General features: G+C 47.2%; 1 protein-coding gene across 6 annotated transcripts in view; it reads right to left on the minus strand.

Annotated features, from left to right (window-relative positions):
• Positions 1 to 20,789, minus strand: part of YAP1 (Yes1 associated transcriptional regulator) — a 61,493-nt gene that overhangs the window by 39,522 nt on the left and 1,182 nt on the right. For all 6 annotated transcript variants that reach the window (XR_005777771.1, XM_040426294.1, XM_040426293.1 and 3 more), the window contains exon 2: positions 8,827 to 9,077. Coding sequence is in view for 5 of the 6 variants with exons in the window: in XM_040426294.1 (XP_040282228.1) it covers positions 8,827 to 9,077 (251 nt within the window). In the remaining variant the exon portion in view is untranslated. The remainder of the gene's footprint in view (positions 1 to 8,826; positions 9,078 to 20,789) is intronic.

The raw sequence follows: 20,789 nt of genomic DNA on the forward strand, positions 1-20,789 counted from the left end.
ACACACAATCATTGACATTTGTATAAACCGTTTACAGCATTAATTCCGTCCATTATCTTCCCCTTTTCAAAGGTTTAGTTTCCACAGGACAGAAAATGGGAAATCCAGATTTCAGGAGCCTGCAACTCATCACAAGACAGAACTCCAAGCTCCATTAGCCACAGGACACCAGGCTCCTGCCTGCTCTTATCTGTGGCACAGCCCCTTCAAACTGGTTATCTAGGGGTTATAACCTTGTCTCATCTCTAACATGCCTTTACAGTCGCACACACACGCTTTTCAAGAGGTCGGAAGTCAGACTTAAAGACCCTATTAGACCAAGCAATCTTCAGGCTACTTATGGGAAACATGTGTTCACAGGAAAGCCCGTTCCTCATAATTTGCCCATATAAATCGGGTTGCCAATCAGTTGCAAAACGAGCAAATGCTCAATTTTTCGCTGATTTGCATCTTTCACTTCGATGAAAGATGCCCGATTACCAGAGGCACATCTCAGCAGAACCGAGTGAGGGAGGAACGACTGCCGTAGCGATCATTCCTCCCTCATCCGGCCTGTGTAATAGGCTGATGCCAACGAAGGCCGATTGACATGTTTATAGTGCATCAGCACTCGTCCTGACCGAACATCAGACAGTCTGATAGGGCCCTTAAGTTAGGTCTACACAGCAACATTAGGACGAGAGTAAAGCCACGGCATTACCAAGGCCTCAAACTCATTGTTACCTTAGGGGAAAAGCTGTTCCAGGTGACCTTCAAAATACTGCAAAAAATTAGATCAGAACCGGTGAGGGTCTGACTCAGCATCCCAACCATCAGCTGTTAGAAGCAGCTGTGGTGCTCATGGCTTACATTGGTCCGTACTGGTTTCATAGTCGTTGGGCTTGGTAATGCAAGTCTGTCCCATTTCAGCGATGGGCCATAGATATTTAAACCCTGGATCATCCATCTCACTACCCAAAAAAATAAATAAACTCACCAATATACTAGAACTTCCATTTCTAAGCCAGCTGACAATGATAGTCATGTCGAAAGCCCTGTAGTATCCCTTTGCTTGATGATCTGCTGACATGTGAGACCCGTGCCCCCTCCTGCTGGTACATCATTAAGCACAAGTCAGCGAGGGGCTGGCATGGTAACTGCTCCTTTCGAAGCCCCATTCTTGGCCCCTGCTGTCCCAGAAGGGTTGGTGGGCATGGTATCAAGTGCGAGGAAAGGAGGGGATGCTGGGATCTGTAGTTTTTTCAGTGCCCACTGAAAAACTAAGTTCCACCTCAAAAGCGTTAGGTCCCTTTCACACAGGCGAGAATTCCACGCGGGTGCAAACCGTGAGGTGAACGCATTGCACCCGCACTGAATCCGGACCCATTTACTCTATCGGGGCTGTGCACATGAGCGGTGATCTTCACGCATCACTTGTGCGTTGCGTGAAAATCACAACAAGCTCTATATTGTGCGCTTTTCACGCAATGCAGGCCCCATAGAAGTGAATGGGGCTGCGTGAAAATCACAAGCATCCGCAAGCAAGTGCAGATGCGGTGCGATTTTCACGCATGGTTGCTAGGAGATGATCGGGATGGGGACCCGATCTTTATAAAAGGGAAAATAATAGCATTCTTAATACAGAATGCTAAGTAAATTAGGGGTGGAGGGGTTAAAAAATAAAATTAAACTCACCTTAACCACTTGTTCGCGCAGCCCGGCTTGTCTTCTTTGAGGACCTGGGAGGAAAAGGACCTTTGGTGACGTCACTGCGCTCCTCACATGGTCCATCACCATGGTGATTGACCATGTGATGAGCAGTGACGCCAAAAGGTCCTTTTCCTCCCAGGTCGTCAAAGAAGAAAGAACACAAGCCGGGCTGAGCGAACAAGTGGATGAGGAGAGTTTAATAATTTTTTGAACCCCCACATCCCTAATTTACATAGCATTCTGTATTAAGAATGCCATTATTTTCCCTTATATCCATGTTATAAGGGAAAAGAATAAAATCTACACAGCGCCTAACCCAAACCTCTGTGAAGAAGTCCGGGTTTGGGTAGCAAACATGCCGATTTTTCTCAAGCGTGTGCAAAACGCATTAAAACGCTTTGCACTCGAGCGGAAAAAAACAAACAAAAAAAAACGCCCACTTTCCCGCGACGCACCCGCATCTTATCCGGCCCTCACACAGGACGCCGTCAGATGGTGGCCGAAACCTGGCATTCATGCTGGAAAGCAGCCAGACCACCTGGCCTTATTACAGTCAATGGTTATCTGGCGGTGATCTAGAGAATCCGGCAAGCCATATCTGGCAGAGAACATTCACCGGAGATGTGAACGAGGTCTTAGTGCGGTACACTGTGCCACAATACGCATTCTATGAGCATTCCTAAAAGTGCTAAACATGTTTTAGGATGAGGGAACCTTTTTACGAGCACTGTGAATTACCCACCATCCCCTTCACAACATTTTTGTAGAAATTACTGTACATAACTGAACACGATGAGGATGCTGCCGCATGGTTGTTTTTTTCTGAAGCCCAAATCAGGAGTGGATCATAAAAGGAGAGACAGTATTCAAGGGGTCGTCCAACCATTTACAAGTGAAGGCCCAACCTCAGGACATCATCTGATCGGCAGGGGTCTGACATCCCGCCCCTCCTCTGTTCTGCTTTATCTCTGGAAGGACACACTACAGTGCTGCTCCCATGAAAGTGAATGGTAACCAGCTCCATCCACTGCAGAACAGATGCGGCGTGGGACCCCTGCTGATCAGGTCTATCATGAGGAAAATACATCACTTGTAGAGGGTTGGACAACCTTGTTAGAGTACCCTCAAAAACGTAAAATATGCTGCCACCTTAGTTGTCAGTTAGATTTAAAACGACTTCAAGCAACAATGCAAACAGCCTTAAAAATTAAAAAAACAAAAAAGTTTGGTGTATACACGTCCTGTGCAGCCCTATGCGTCATCGTAGCTACTGACTGCAGGATCAGTAGTCCAAGTATGGAGACACAAGCCTGCACAGGAGCTGTATACACAAAACTGGGAAGATTTCGAAAGCCCTATTTCGACGAATGGGACAGTCCGAGAAATTTCTACTACATGTGAATATCTTTTTATGAGGGGTCATGTGCTGGATGGTAACCCCATAGGAAGGCGATGGTTGTAGAGGGGGAGGGATTGTCAAAGTTCTCACAGAGTTTATTGTAGGTCTCCATTATCATGAGGTTTCCACATAAATGCTTCAAGAACATAACGCAGATAGAAGATCTTCATCTCCACAACCGGGAGAAGGTGGTTCTTCAGTCTGTAGGGTTTCAGACAGGAAGCACTGTGTACAGTACAAGACTCCACTTCCTGACCATTACATGAACACTAACAAGGACATCATAGCAATGACTGCGGTCGTGGTGACATCTGAACATTTACTGAGATCATGTCAGGAAATGAGCTGTCACAGCGTAACCGCTTCTATATCCTGGGAAAACTGGGAATACTGGACCTGCACCATGCGAGAAGCTGTCACGAGGTCTGCAGAGATGGGATGGAAGAGACAATACATGGCAGCTTGTGGGAGATAGATCCAAACTGACAACATGGGGAACATCTACATCCCCTCTGAGATCCACCTGTCCGATCTACTGACCACTGCCATCTTTAGTCCAATGGTCCTTTAGCACAGACCAACTTTTGGTGCAATTATCGGGGATAAGTGTTCATGCGAACGCCAATTCTCGATAACTTTCCTTTGTAAATGTGCCGCCAATAACCCGATGAATGAATGAATAAAAAGCCCGTCCATCGGGTGATCTCATATTTAAGCCGTCACCTAAAATCATCTCGGATATAGGGTACAGCCCTGTTAAATAACAAGAGTAAATGGTAGAAGCCCTCAAAAGGACTTGTTCACATAGTGCAGTTTTGCTGCTGGAAAACGACACTGGTCTTTTGCCCGTCCCACATGCATGGAGCCTGTACGAAGGCAAACAGTCCCAACTTGTGTCTCTTAGAATAGACCGTCTAAAGATGATCCACATGTCTCACCACCGTCTGGTTTTCGTGTGCATCACCTATTACAATTGCGTGTCAATTCTAGGGCAATTATGGCACATATGGTCATATCTTACACCACACCCTTTCTGGCACACCACCTTGTTTAGGGACCAGAAAGCACATGCCTAAAAACACTTAAAAGGGGTACTCCTGTAATAATGACCAGTTACCAAGCGCCAGCATCCTGCCCCACCAAGCTAAGGATTCACGCACTCTCCATTTTCCGGTCCCAACACTCTTTTCATCTGGCTTAGCATGGGCATGGTCACATGCTCTGCTGCAGCCAATGACAGGCTTCAGTGACTATATGGCCACAAGCAGGACATCACTGCTGAAGCCAGTCATTGGCTACAGTGGAAAATGTGACCATGCCCATGCTAAGCCAGATGTAAAGTGTGTGGGGATCGGAAGATGGAGACTGTGGAGGACCGGAGCGATGGAGCAGGTAAGTGTGAATCCTAAGCAGGCTGCTGGCACTTTGTAAAAGGTCATTATTGCTGGTGAACCCCTTTAAAGGGGTTGTCCATGATGACTTATTTATGTCCCCCCTTTAATTATTATCTGCAGCTCTCGTGCGGTCTTCACCAGACTTCCAGACCAGCATATAAGCTTCCTGGGGTCACATGCACTATTGCAGCCAATGACTGGCCTCAACAATGATGAGAACACATCCCCACTGAGGCCAGTCATTGGCTGCAGCAGAGCACATGCCCGTAACCGTGCAGGAACCTGAAGTCCGGCGAAGACAGCATGGAAGCCAAGGAGTGATGGGGGAGCAGGCAAGTATAGCCTTCTTCACAGGTTCTGCTGGGAGCGGAGGGTGGGATTGGAATCACATGAGCTATCCCACCACTTTCAATATGGGAAAGGGACAAGAACTCCCATAGACAATAGTCAACAACTCAAAATAGATACAGTTCATAGACCTCTATGTATTTCGTGCCCAGGTCTTTATGTATGCAGGTAAAAGTTGACTGAAGGCGCAAGAGTGCAAGTTACAAGAGGGTTTCCAATGTCTCAAGCCAGAATCCTTCACCTTACCCCAGACCGCTGAGATTACCCTTCAGTTATACTATACAGCAACAGGCATTGTCCAGGAGAACTTGCAAAATTCTCGCGGGGCCAGAAAGGGTTAAGCCGCCCCGGCAGGTCAGCATGTGATCCCAGCGGGAGGAGCGGGCATTATTTTGCTTAACAACCCAGTTTATATCCAGGCCTTTTCTCAATCAGGTCTGATCCCTCACAGCCAGAGGCCCATTCAATCATTTACTGAGGATGTCTGCCGGGGGAACAGACGCCCTCGCTCATGCATGCGACTTTACCAGACTTGTGTGTACTTTACAGCCTGAGGCTCCTCATTGTTCCAGGTGAAACATGAGCCGTAAGGAAACCAGGGCCGTGCGGAAAAGATCAATATGTGCACTTTTACAGGTATTTAAAAAAGGGGAGATTTATAGCGAAAAGTTCAAGAGCTAAGTGGACTCCTCCTGCAGGTAGCGGAGCGGGGGCTGTCACGTGGACTGAACACAAGATGCCTATAAAGTGATTAATATGGGCCGTGGTATATTACTCCTTCTTGAGCATACAGGTAATAAAGCAGCCTACAGGACAGGTTACAATTCCTTACTCGATACCTATCATCGGGATGGGAACAATGGTGTAACAGGCAGAGCAACAAAGAAAATTAGATATGGCTGCCACTGTCAATTTAAAGGGGTTGCACGGCCTAGGAGCCAACAACCCCAATAGTGGAAACCAGTGCCCAATAAAAAAAAAAGGAAGTAGCTGATCACATGACTGCTGCAGCCAATCACTGGCCTCGAGGTCACATGTGCTAGAACACCATTTTACCGCTAGTGACGTGATATTCTAGCACATGTGACCGCTGAGGGTCATGACTAGGTGCTGCCGTCACAAGACCAAGCTAATTCCTGTGGACAAGCTTTTTTTTGGGCCCGGAGAACCCGTTTATAGGGGTTATCCAAGACGAAACTTGTTTATCAGACCTCTTCAGAGTGGCTGGACCTGCAGCGAGGTTCATACTTACCTGGTTCCCACGGACACCTCCGCAGTGCCGAGTCTCTGGGAATCAACATCCTGTTGATGGACATCACATGACCTGTCACCCATACAGTAAGTCACTGGGTCACATGCAGTACGGGTGACGCCCGTCAACAGGATGTTGATTTCCAGGCGGCCATGGTGCGACGCAGCCGGAAGCCAGCGGTGGGGACCACCTAAGTATGATCACCACCGTGGTTGCAGCCACTCTGAAGGGGTCTGTTAAAGTTTAGTCTTGGATAACCCCTTTAAAGTGTAACCGCCATGTTTTCATAAAAAAAAATAATAATAATCTATTAGCACGTTATTAGCACGTTACTGCTGCAGCAGCATTACGCATAAAGCAATCTTTCGTTTCTTCACATACCACTGCTTTCTTTGAGTATTTCCCTTAGTTACGGCTGTTTTAACCTCTACAATATGAGGACCTTCTCAAGATGGCTCCTCTGCCAGTTCTCTGAGGCCAAAACCGCTTTCCCTCACTTCCCATACACACTTGCTGTAGCCAGCAGCTCCCTGCCAGCCAATCAGATTGGATTACTGAGAGACACGCCTCCTTACTCTGAAGCCCAATGCAGGCATGCAGTGTGAAGGACCGCCCCTCCGTCTTCCTAGCCGGAGACAGACGAACCACAGCAACGGTCTTTTAAAGCGTACCTATCATTTAACAAACTTACCTCTATACACTACTTTCTACGATGTTCATGCTTTTCTTCCTATTCATTTCGATCCCATTCATTTCAAACCCCCTTTTTTTGGACATGTCTGAATTCAGAGTTTCCGTTACTCGGTCTTCACGATATCTACGTTTTTGCTCTAAGGGGGCGGGACTGTAGTCTAGCCGTTGCCCATACGCAGCGCTCTTCTGACGTTGCCCTCACTTCCCATAATTCTCTGCTGCAACTCATTACCAGCAAGGGGGAAGCTGGGTAATGAGAGCGCTCTTCGGAGAGTGCGGGAGCGCACATTGCTTAACCAACAGGAAGCAACCCGTAGACGTACGCAGCGAGTCAGTCTACGGATTATGCCTGACGACAGAAGGCTTCCTCAATGTTTCGTGAGTAAGACGACCGTAGCAACCGCAAAAGTGAGGACACTTAGAGGATTTATGAACTACTTTTAAATAGACAACATATTCTACATTTAAAAAGGTTAACATGACGGCTACTGAATTAAGATTGAAATGATAGGTACACTTTAAGGGAGCAGTGGAAAGGGACAGAGGACATTAATGAAAGCTGTTATTAGAAGGTAATTACAGATCTTTTGACAATCATTGACAGACTTACTCAGGTATACATGACTAGCTCTAATAAACTAGCAAATAAAATAAAAATATGACAATTACACTTTAAGGCCCTTTTACAAGGACAATAACCAGCCGAACTGGTGTTCAGAGGAATTCTTACTCCCACTCGCTGGCCTATTTAAACATGGCAACTCATGGCTTGGGTTCTGCCCCCAACATGGACATCCAGCGTAGAAAGCCATTTCACTGTTATATCGTCAGTCGGCATTCATTATGGCCCTTTTACAAAGGCCGATCATAGGGAACAAACTGATCTTTCTTGATCATTGCGCAATTGTGGAACTGCGGTACAGCCGCCATTTACACGCAGCAGTCGTCCTCTCCGTATCAGTGATCGGCGGCACATTTACACAAGGCAATTATCGGGAAGGAGTGTCCATACGAACATTTGTCCCAGGTGTAAAAGAGACTACCTGTCCTCAACCAATTCTGATACTCTGACTAGCGAAAGCGATCACTCAGTGGACTCCTAGGCTATGGTGAACCCTCTTTTGCAACTGCAGTCATGAGAAGTAGGACAAGGTACCCCATGGTGGCATTAATCCACTCAGATTCGCCTTCAAAAACTGCATATAAAAAAAACTGCATATAAAAAAGCATTTAAAAATCTGCATTAAAAAATAAAAAATAAAAAAAAAACCTGCATCTGGCTACTTAGAGGTTCTCTGGATTTTCAATTTAGATCCTATAGGAAAGGCCATCAATATCCAATCCGTGGGGGTCCGACTGCTGGCACCTCCTCTGATCAGCTGTTTGAAGAAGCTATGGCAATGCAGACACTTCATAGGCCACTGACGTCACATGGCCCAGGTGCAGCAATACCAAGCAAGTCCACTGTGTGATGTTTGGCGCTGTGCTTGGTATTCTGGGAGGAGACCTCAGCGCTCACCAGACTCTTCAAACAGCTGTTCGGTGTTGGTGCTGGGAGTCGGACCCCACCAATCAGCGGCTGGGCCATCAATGCTGTACGCCAAGAAGACCCCTTTGATCCCTACGTCCGCCATGTTTAATAAAGAATGCATATGATGATCCAAAAATAACATATTACATTTTCATAGTAATGAAATTAATTATAGTGGCAGATCCACCCTTGGCATCACAGAGAGGTGCAGCCCTAAACCATCACATGTCGGGCCTCCAGGACCTATATATAGATTGTAATAGTATTCATTTACATAGTCTATTATTACATTATTATAGGACGTCCATCACACCTCCGCACTGCCCGTTTCTGTCACCACTTTCCTCATGTACATGTGACCGCAACCTCAGCTCAACTATCAAAGACCTGCTCTCAAATTCTAACCTGTATCGGTAAATGCATAAAAAAAAAGTACAAAAATACAATCTTAAAACCCCCGTGCACATACAGAAGTAGATCATGGCATCTGCAAAAAGAGAGAGAGTAGAGAGTGACTCACTTTAGAAAATATCTTTGTCCCGATGGAGTTTTGGCCATTTCCCATCCCGGAGGCAGGGGGACATCGTCTGGGATCTCGAAAGACGACTGCCGGAGATGCGGATTTGGAGCGGGTTGTCCTTGGGCAGAAACCACACCTTGTGGAGAGAGGGCCCCCGGAGAGACGGCGCCAAGCTGCAGAGAGGCTGGAGAGGAGTGAGCGCGAACATGCTGAGGAGTGAGCGCCCCCGCGGATCCACCGTCCGTGCTGGCCTGTGAGGAGGCACATGGGTTACTTAAGAAACTGGCTGCTGGGTTATTGGATTAGACAAGTTCTACCAACCTCAACACCTTCACACATACGGTAAAATTTGGCATGCAAGAGATCTAACAGAGGTTGCACGAGATTACGAAAACATGGCTGCTTTCTTTGGGCAGAGTGGCAGTACCAGATTTATCCCGTGGTTATGTGAGGCTCCATTTCTGGTAGAAAACGGCCATGTTATCCTAATCACATACAAAGTCTGGCCATAAACACTAGAAAAACTTGACAAGATAGAATTATTTTCATCGGTGGGGTTTCGAGGGTCACTTTAGAACAAATGACCTTTAGAGGGGAGATCCCTGCACCACTTTTGATCTCTAGGAAGTGCTCCCAAAAATTTGACCGGGCATGTGCCCACAGATTCCCACCAATGAGTGGCTTGAAGTCTTAGAAAATCAAGAGGAACACTGTAAAAGGGGTATTCTGGTGGCGACAACTTATCTCCCATCCACAGAATAAGGGGATAACTTAGATACCTGGGGGGTTCCCATCAATGGAAACTGGACAATATAGAATAAAGTGCTGGACTATGAGCATCACTGCGGTCCCAGCCACCAGAGGGGCCGGCACCTTTTCCAATAGTGTAAGTGTGACCACTGCTGGATTACAGGGTGGTCGTAACCCCTGGATACGAGCAGTGTATAATGTGATGGAAAAATGAATCAAGCCAGCAAAGCAGACAATATGGACAATCACAATACATTAGTAAGTGCCTTGGTATTAACTTTCTCTACATGATAAATGCCATTTTTTGAACCCCCTTTAAGAGAATAGGGGCCCCGTACCCCTTGGGCCAAACAAAATGAACGGAGCTGCAGGTCAGGAACGCGCACTGTCTCTCAATTCATCTCTAGGGGAGTTCTGAAAATAGCTGAGAGCTTTACTTGACCGTCTCCAGAACCACCACTGGAGATGAACAGATCAGCAGTGTGCATAATCAATCTGCAGCTCCGTTTATTTTGGGTGGAGGACCCATTCTTGTGATAACGGGGGTTCCAGCAGTAGGACCTCTACCGACCTAATAGTTATCACCTATCCGGTGGATGTCACAACCTGAATACCCCTTTACTGGATCACCCATAGCCTTGATTCCCAGCAGGAAAAGAACCAAGGTCACATCTTGGTATGGCCATGTTCACGTGGTCTGCATTTTTCATCAGCATCTGTGAGCCAAAACCAGGAATGGAACCTACAGAGGGAAGACCTATTATGGAAAGATTTGCATCTGCACCCGGTTTTCACTTACAAACACCAATGCAAAATACCATTCTGCCTCATGAAAGCGGTCTGATGCTGTGGATGACCAATGAAGGTAAGAGGTCATCACAGAGAACATGCTGCCCCATAAAAAGTAGAGAACACCCCACAACAATGAAAGCTACCATCTCTTTAGCTTGTACAAATTTGAAAACATAAAAAATAAAATTAAAAAAAAAGGTAAGGAACCTAATCATGGCGGAATATAAGAAAGCGATGGAATATCTTCAACACAGGAGGCCACTAATCCCATAGATAGGCTGCTTGAAGAACCCATCTCTAGCCTAAAACAGATGACAATGTAGGTGCCCTCCACATAGGGGTAAAGTCACTAATGTCAGTGGGAGTTGTGCCCACTGTCCCCAGACAGATGAAGCTGGGTAGAAAGAAAGATAGAGCGGGTTGAATTTCAATGATCCAATACTTCTGGAGACAAGCCAGGGTCAGAGATGCTGACAGAGGCCATCTCCTTATTAGGGATGAGCAAATCAACTTCGGATGAAACATCTGAAGTCTATTTGCATAATACTTTGTTTAAATACTGTACGGAGCGAGCGCTACGTACAATTCTAGAATGTATCTGCTCCTACGAGCCGAAGTTATTACTTCGAAGTCTCGCTCCGTACGGTATTCAAACAAAGTATTATGCAAATAGATTTCGGATGTTTCACCCGAAGTCGATTCGCTCATCCCTACTCCTCATTCAAAACACATGCACACTTGGCCAGGCCGAGCATGCATGTGTATGGGGGAGTCGAGAAGATTAGCCATTGACTGCTAATAGAGAACACAGAGCCTTATGTAGCTGAAACGGCCAAGACAGATATTCTCCTTGAAGTCTGCCATGTAGCCCCAAGAAGCGAAGACCTCTTCTACCCGAGTTATGTCCTGATGCTGAAAGGCACGCAAAAAAAAAGAAACCTAGAAATGGAACAATGATTGGAGGAGAAGTACATTAGAAAAAATAAAATAAAAAAAACACACGTACAGACTATTAGCCAGCAAGGAATTCTAGGAAATGCAAGCTCTGAAGCTTGCAGAATGGTGAATGCAGCTCTGGTTTGGAACACAGGCTGTAAAGCCGGCCGAACAGGTGAGACTGCTGACTGAGGGAGCACTTGGCTGACCTCCAGCTCTCTCGCTGATGATTATATGTGAAGGCGCTTTTTGCAGTTAAAATGGGCAGCCCCCTTCCCTGAAAAAATTGAGTAATTTTTTGTATTTTTTGACTAAAGGCTAATGATGGAGTTCACAAGCTGCAGACATCACTACCACCACTGCCTAATGTGGGCCTCAAAAAATGCTCCTTAACAACATAGTGCTTCTGCTGGCTTAAAGGGGATGTCCACATGAGCGGCACTTTTAAAAACAGAGATGGTGGCAGTTATATCCCTCACTGCAGGAAGCTGAAGCCACGGAAATCACTCCTTTTCACCCTTGTGATCAACTCTACCCAGAGCTGCCGATGTACAGCCACAGCGTAAAGTTCATTCATTCCATATTGTATGGGTCTTGTTAAAGAGGACCTGCCCCCCTCTCCCGTCATGTCCGTTTTAGTAGATACTTATATTCCCAATGTAAAATGAAGTCTGGAGCATCTATTCTTAGGACTCCTCTATTATTCCCGCTAGACGTTTATGAACATATTGCTACAAGTTTGCTATGGAGGTCCAGCTGGGCGTTACTGTTAGGGGCGTGCCCCTGTACAGTCCAACACTGGCAGCACTGACTGGATAGTATCATACTGTGCAGGGACACGTACCAAATTGCTAACACCCATATGGACCAGCATTGCAGACTGCTGGAAATGTACTCAGTAGATTCTGGTAGGAATATTAGAGGAATGGCACACCATAGGGCCATATGAACAAATGCTCCAGAACTGTTACTACATGGGGAATGCAAGTAGTTACTAACACAGACATGTCAAGAGAGGGGACGGGTCTGTAACTTTCGTCAGTGCTAAATAGGATCTACTTAACCAGTAATGTCCTAGAGGTTCCCAACACTATTCCTACTACTGCAAAAAGCCCTATTAATTATTACGGTGCCAACATACAGATGGTGGAACCGATGAAAAGCCTGAAGTTAATAAGTGATACTCCATAGTACTCAGTCCACGCTCCACCGCCGGCAGGGTCACCACTACTCTCGTCAAGCCCTGATGGCTTCAGCAGCGCTCAACACAATGCAAGCTACACTGTCCAACAGGAAACTGCACCAAAGGGAAGGAAGCGAGCGGAAGGTACCAGCGGGACATCAGGGACAAATGACGATTCACAAAATGGATTACTCAGAAAAAGTCATACAAGATCCACGACGCAAGGACCGGGCCCCAAAGTAATACGACAGTCAAGGTTAAGTGAGAACTGCAGTAACCGGAGAGGTCACAAGCACTGGCCTGCCTGCGTCATCCTGCGACTTTATCAAAACTGGGGAGCGATGTGACATAATCCCAGTACTTGTACTCCAAAGGTCCCTTTTACACTGGCCAAGAATCTGGCCAATCATCGCTCACTCCCGATAACTGCCCCATGTAAAAGTGCCACCGATGACCCAACAAACAAGCAAGATGCCCCGTGTAAACAGGCGATGTGCTGCAGACAACATGCAAACACTGAATGGGGGGGCACGAACGATTGTAATAGCGATCACTGGTTTGCCACTCACTTTTCATTGTACTGTGGGAAAGTTAGCACCAACGGACGTCAATGCTCGTTGAAGGGGTTGTCTCATCTCAGACGTTGGTACCATATTGCAAAGTTATGCTACCGACGTCAGATACAGTTGGTCCCATCTCTGGGACCTGCTCCCAGAACCGGACCCCCAAAGTGAATGGAGAACAGGCACACATGTACAGCTGCCCCCATTCATTTCTATTTGAGTTCCGAAAAGAACAGCACTGGCTAGGCCATTTGTGGTCAATGAAGCGGTGGCAGCACTTGTGCGGCATGCTCTCCATTCACTTCTACGGGACTTCCAAACTAGCGAGCATGCTTGGCTATTTTTGGAACTGCCACAGAAACGAATGGAGAGCGCCCCGCGATCTTGTTCACTGTGGCCCCGTTCTAGAGTTAGGCCTACGAGACCCGCACCTATCTGACATTGTGGGCATATCCTAGTGTAATGCCACCAACGTCCGAGGTGAGACAACCCCATTTATGCCCAGCACTGGCCCAGTAAGAACTCTAATCGATGTCTAAAGCTGCCCATACACCTCCGATGGCCGTCCGCCATCTCTACAGACTCCCCCATACACATACAGGCTTGGTTTGGCTAAGCCGCTGCTTGACACCTTGGGCAGTATCTTACCTCCCAGGATAACAAAAGAATCAGGCATTGAAATTCAAAATGGCCGATCCTTCTCTCCCCCGACAGCATCTGTTGTGAGAGAGTCAGGAACTCCCCATACACACTAGATAGTCAGCTGATAATGCCGATAATGGCAGGCTTGGAGAATAGGCTAACGTGTGAGGGCCTTATAAGTAACTTAAGACTATGTCAATGAGCAGACTGGGCCTTAAAAATATGATTTGAAAGGAGAATCCGATGCAGTCTATAGCAAACACGTTACATAGAGGTGTCTGAAAACAACTGGTATCGGTTCTTGAGCTTGGACCCACTAGAATGAAGCTCCCCAACATGTGCAGAGCTAAGCTTAATTTAATTGATGCTTTTCTTCAAATCTCCAGTCTTAGAATTCCACCAAATGCTCTGTCGTGGGGCAGGATCACAAGAGCTCTGTCGAATGCACGTATTGACGGCTGTAGATATGCAGGCCTCAAGATGATGGTCAGGGCATGTCCCGACTGGCTTATTTTAAGTCCTGCGACCCATTCAGGATGCTACAAGGAGCCACCATCACAGCTTTGACAAGCCGCAACATCTACATCTGTGGTGGTACTTCCTGAACAACACAACCAACGCGGCATCAGAAGGTCATGCCACCCACTGACCAGCCATCACCGATTTTCACGTTCAACATCTCAATTTGAAAAAAAAATATACATAAAAAATCCAACTAAAATGATCTATACTACTCACACACATATTCCAAACCCTAAGCAAAGACCACCAGCCACAAAGCCTAAAAAAGTCAGAACTTCCTGCACAGGAGCTGCTATGAAGGAAAACTCTACAATCTCCAGTTATAAGCCACGTGTCCATAAATCGCAAGGTAGTCTGTCCATAGAGCATCCATGGGGCGTTGAGATAATAACTAAGCTGAGAAGGTGACAATCTGACAAGACATGCCACCATTAGCAAAGTTGGGTGACGTCTGCCAAGAGGCAAATCTAGTGGTAATGTTCAAACTGCGGTTTTGACCATTCTGTCAGGGTCCCTTATTTTTGATGAAAAGAATACCTCACTCTTCTTTCCATGTGATTTGGGAAAAACTGCCAACATTATATGTTAACAAGGTCCACAAGGATTGGACAGCGGTTTGTAAACACATTGGTCACAGTCATGAGGCTCGTGTGAACAAAACCCAAGACTTATGGCTTAGAGGGATCTACTGATGAGAAATGCTAGGCTGACCGCTGGTGCCACAACCAGTAGTCCCCACGATGAGGTGTTCATCTTGGACCGTGCTCCATACAAACTCCTCTTTGCCCTTGTTGTGAGATATTTGGAGGGGGGGGGGGGGGTAAGTAGTAGGGGTCCACTATGGAGGCACTATGTGGCAGCTCAATGAGACGTTTCCTCAATGGTGTAACTTTACTGAAGTTTAATAATAGGAAAAAGTTGCATCACAGGACTCCAGTCACACAATACTAGTCAATCAGGTACTGCAAGACAAGTCATCGCCAGGCCAAGGGATGGCGTGGGAAGCTGTAATATCACACGTAGACCAGGGTGCTCCTGACACTTTAGGACATGCGCCGGTTAAGTCCTCAGGTTATCACAACCTGGAGAAAACAAGAGAATTCCTCAAATCCCCGCATAAGGCCATTTACACGAGAGCGCAGTACGGACGTGTATCCTGACCGTTGGACATGGACCTGGATCCACAGCATACTAGGGATTTATGATGCCAGGAGTTCGAAGGGTAAACCTTACTATCAGATAGGGACACAGGTCTATGATCTGGAAGCATGAATCTGGCCAAATAGGACCCAAGCGTAGAACCACCATCACCACCCATCATTTCCATCAGCCTCAGACACCGAATGGGAGCAGCATTGCATGTGTGTGATCACTGAAGTAAGGAGGAACAAGTGGGGCTCAAGACCCCCGCTCTACAGGTCAGTGCGGGTCCCGGCAAATATCACTCAGAGAAGACAAGTACCGAATATTTAGATTGTAAGCTCATAGGTGGCTGTTCGAGATTCTGATATTGATGGCTCATCCTCAGCATAGGTCATCAATATTAGAGTGGCGGGGGGTCCGACACACCCGACCATCAGCTATTCAAAGAGGCTGCAGTCTATTCCTAGAATGTGATGTCACATGGCCATCGGTCACATGGCCTAGGAGCAGCATAGACCCATTTAACTGAACCAGAAATAAAAAAATAAAATAAAAAGTGCTTGTAGGGCGTTTTATAATTATAAACATCTGGCCACGCAAAAAATAAACAAATAAAAAAAAAAAAAAGACATAAAAAGTGCCATAATAGGGAAAAAAAGTTGTGTGAAACCAGCCAACATTTGAAGGAAAAAAATTAATAAAAAATAATTCAATATCTTCCCCCAGCCAATATTTTACATCATATCTAGTGTTTTACATACACAGGCGGCACGGAGACTGGTGGCGGCACGGAGACTGGTGGCGGCGCCTTCTCTTTAAGGTTCAGTGGCCCCTCTAAGGCTAAAGCCTCATGCACACGACCGTATGTCTGCAAATCAGCAAAATACAGATCCTGTCCGTTTTGCATCAGCATTTCTTGCGGAAACCACTAACTTCAATGTGTCCGTGGTCTGCATTTTGCAGCCAAGTACAGGACGTGGTCTATCCTTTTCCAGAATGGACATGCGGATGTAGAAAGCGCAGGGATCATCTGGGTGCTTTCTGTATCCGGAGGTCCGTTCTGCAAAAAGATAGACTATGTCCACAAAATGCGGACCACAGACCTGTTCAGGTCAATGGGTCCGCCAGAAAAACAAAAAAAAACAGACGGCTCACAGACTACCTCCATATGTTACAGACTACAAAACATATACGCAATGTCTCAAAAATTTTACATTGTAGGAAAGAAAAAAAAAGCTGCTCGGGAAGCAAAACCCAAAGTCCTGCAGGACGGACGGCGAATAGTGATGGAGACGTCCTGCAGGAGATGGAAGTCCTATTTAAACCAGCGATGACAAATCACAGCTTTTGAACCTGGGTGGCCTCAGCGGAGGAAAAAGTTGTGTGTGATGATGAAGTTAGAGGGGGAAGGGAAGCGTTCCCTCCTCCAGCAGTGTACAGCTCTCCTACCCGCTCCCAATGCAGCAGAGCAGAGTTTGTCCAGGTCTTTGGGAAACCTACTGCAGTTACCCTGGTGAAATGACAAACCCGCCTCTGCTGCACAGAAGGGAAGGCTCGATTCTGCCTTTCTTTTGAAGTCTGGAGGCTGTAACACTAGAGCAGTCCTAATCCCGGCCCCGCACTTCCCTTCTAGTCCTGGAAACATTCCTATACGTCCATGTTCTTTTAAAGGGCCGGCCCCTCCCCCCTGGATGTGTTCCCTCCTGCGTTCCACCCTGGGGCCCAGCAACGGGGAAACCAGCAGCCAGTCCTGTGCACAACAATTGGAGGATTTTTCTCTCTTTTTTTCTGGTTAATCACTTTGTCAATTCCCTTGGAAAAGATACAAAGTAACAAAAACATTAAGCATGTGACACAATGTAACAGACAGGCTCCCGGAGACAAGTAAATATTTGGCCACATTGTAACTTTTCCAAGTAAACGGTGAACCTTTTGCAATCCCAGTGGACTGTAATTAAAGGGATGGCAAAGCCCCAGTAAGTAGGAGCGGGGCCTGTGTTGGAGATCACCGAAATTCTTATACATCATCATTGACAAACAGTATCCTTCATTTCGGTTTCTTTGCTCAGTTGCACTTGGCAATTAGAACGAAAAAGGCCTAACCAGAAATATCTTAAAGGGGTCGTCCATCTTCAGGAGGAAACCCAACACGCCTCGGGATCCTCCTGCAAAAAATACCAGGCAAGTACTTAGCTAACAGATCCAGTACCGGTACTCCGGTTCTCCCCAGTCAGGCTCTATTTGGCCTGCTGTAGAGATAACGTCACGCCAACACGGGATCCCTGCAGCCAATCACTGGCCTTGCCGGATGCACCATTGAGGCCAGCAGTTGGCTGCAGCAGTCACTCGTTGTGGACGTGTCCATCAATGCTGCGGCTGGGAAGTCCTTACCAGTTCATTAAGGCTAGGTCTACACGACGACATTTGTCGCGCGACAATTTTTATAATGATAGTCTATAGTGTTGCACTGCGACGGTCGCACAAAATCCATTCGAGATGGATTTTTCTGCGACTGACGCATTGCGACCCTATAGACTATCATTATAAAAATTGCCGTCGTGTAGACCTAGCCTAAGACAGGTGGATCCCTCCTGAAACCGGACAACCCCTTTAATGTTCACATCAGACCCTCAAGCTGGTCATACACATTAGATTCACGTCAGACAACCCTACCGATTTAGGTAGACGCGGCTGACCATCTAACGTGTATGGTGGCCCCCTGACTGTCCCTCAACAACAGAGGTTGGGAAAGGAGAAGAAAAAAAAATAAAAAATAGATGAGGCTGTTGAATCACAACATGCCCAATCCTTTCTTGTGGATTTCATCCTTTGCATCGCTAAGCGGGTGAAATCCGTGGCAAACACGGTGCAAAATCTACACGAAACTCCACCGGGTGCGTCTGGCAGCGACTCATTCCCGTCTCGCTATTTAGAGCGCATGCACTCGCCTGAGCAGAACATGCTTGTGTATGGAGGAGTCAGCCGCCAAGCTTAGCGCTCAGCATGTACGAACCCTGTATGGCGGCACAGGTCCACTTGCAGCAGGGTATACTTACATAACATAGCACGCCACCTCCTCGTAAAACTGGCGGCTCAGTGCGGGACCACAGCAGTCTACGGAGACGCAATACCGCAGCACGCAGCAGTATTATGTCCGGCAGAATGGCGGTATTTCATGCTGGAATCCTAACAGGACCCCATTATAGTGAAGGCGATCTGTCGAACACCGGCGGTGTACAGCGATTCCAGTGTTCTGCTCCTAGCCCGGGACACAATAACGGAATTTGACCGTAGCCTTATTCTCACACGTTCTTTCTGCGTATTGTAGAATGAATAGGGTCACATGCACGGAACGCTTGCAGATTTTGGCGTCATGCACACAACCGTCAGTATTTTGCCGTTTACAAACCAGGGACCCATAAAATACAGATGCGGTCCTGGTGCACGCAGCCTTTTGTTACGGACCTACTGACTCCAATGGGCTCGTAGAGGACATGTTCTAGCTTTTGCGGAATAGACACCGATGACTTCCATGTGCTTTCTGCATCTATAGGATGTTCATTCTGCAAAAGTTAGCACATGCCCTACACCCGTCCGCCAAATGCAGACCACAGAGCCAGCGAAAGTCAATGGGGGTGTGCATCAAAATGCATCATGCATATGGGTAGCATCTGGATTTTGCCGACACGAGACCTAAATGTGGATTTCAGAGTAATAACTGCATATAAACCTGAATGTGTGAACAGACCCTTAGACGGGTACCTAACAGAGGTGGAACATACCTACCGCCCCTCACGTGCTACTGATGACAAGCAGCATGACTGATAGCGGATGGGGACATTGTCAGCGACATGCGGTGCAACACTGGACGACACGTTGTGGGGGCAGCAATGACAACAAGAGCCGTTGGTGGAACCCAGGAAAATTTAAAGGATCCTGGAGGAAAACCCCTTTAAATAGGTAGCATCCTCACTGATATTTAACTATTGCACCCCCTGTCACTGCTTCTGTGGCGGACGTCTCCACCACTGACATCGGGAACATTTCATAGAACTGCGCCTAGGCCCTGATGAAGAATCTGTCACTGCCCCTCCCCCTCCCACCCCCAAATTACGGTATAATATTTATAGTGAGCCGGGAGTCAGACCCCTGACTGTAAATGATCATTTCAGCACCAGCATACAGGGGCACACTACATAGGATGCGAGCGGTGGTAATGAGCGCAGTGCAGACTTTAGTGCCGCGCCTGAACCTTTTTTCCCCCCTGCATTTTGGTAAAACTTTTGTTTTACAAACACAAAAATTAACATTTTTCCAACTAAACGCATCGCAACGCCTGGCACATCCGCCTCCGGCAGAGCCTGCTCGCCCGAGTCCCAACCCTGGCGGCGTCCAACCCAGCAAAGTCCACAACGAAAACAAACAGGTCCTAACCCGGGCTACACACGAAACACACCAAAAGTGGGCGAAGAGTACACGGATAGGGGATCCGGCCCAGGCCAGCACTCAAGGGGTTACGTCTTGCAGGCCGAGTTATAAGATCAGAGGCAGCTGGAGAACAACCATATAAAGCTATTAATAAATGACTTCCAGATCACCATTACCACACAGGACCCACAGTGTAGAGCGGAGCCGCTCTCCTCCCCCACCGCCTCGCATGTGGGAGTGAACAGGACTCTACATGCAGCTCCTCCACCCCCCACCACCGACACACTCACCGCCTCTGGCTACAAAGTTGGAAAAAAAAAAAAAAAAAAGTTGCACTGACCCCAGAGAAAAGCAGAGATTGCACAGCACAGGCCGCAAGCACAAAAACGTAACCGCGAGCGGTCAGACGCTGTGACACGTACACGTTAACGGAGCGTTCACCGTCCTATCTGAACAGATCGATGAAACAAACGGATCCGATAAAAGCTGGGCAGGAATACAGAGAATAGAGATGGGGGGATAGGTATACAACTGGGGGTCTCTGGGTACTACAAATCCCAGCATGCCCTGATAGACACACTGTCAAAGCATGCTGTCACTTGTAGCATCACAACAAAGGGGGTCACATACTTATGGCTGATGTACAAGTTCCCAAAAATGTTACATTAATTGCAACTTCCATAAAAGAGTTATCAGAGAAATGCCCCAGTGCTGCCACTACCCAGAGAAATGCCCCAGTGCTGCCACTGCCCAGAGAAATGCCCCAGTGCTGCCACTGCCCCCTCTACCTCCATAAATGCCCCCAGTGCTGCCACTACCCCACTACCTCCAGAAATGCCCCCAGTGCTGCCACTACCCCCTCTACCTCCAGAAATGCCCCAGTGCTGCCACTGCCCACTCTACCTACATTAATGCCCCAGTGCTGCCACTACCCCACTACCTACATAAATGCCCCCAGTGCTGCCACTACCCCACTACCTACATAAATGCCCCCAGTGCTGCCA

This window comes from Bufo bufo, chromosome 3 (genome assembly GCF_905171765.1).
Source record: "Bufo bufo chromosome 3, aBufBuf1.1, whole genome shotgun sequence".
Classification (NCBI taxonomy): Eukaryota; Metazoa; Chordata; class Amphibia; order Anura; family Bufonidae; genus Bufo; species Bufo bufo.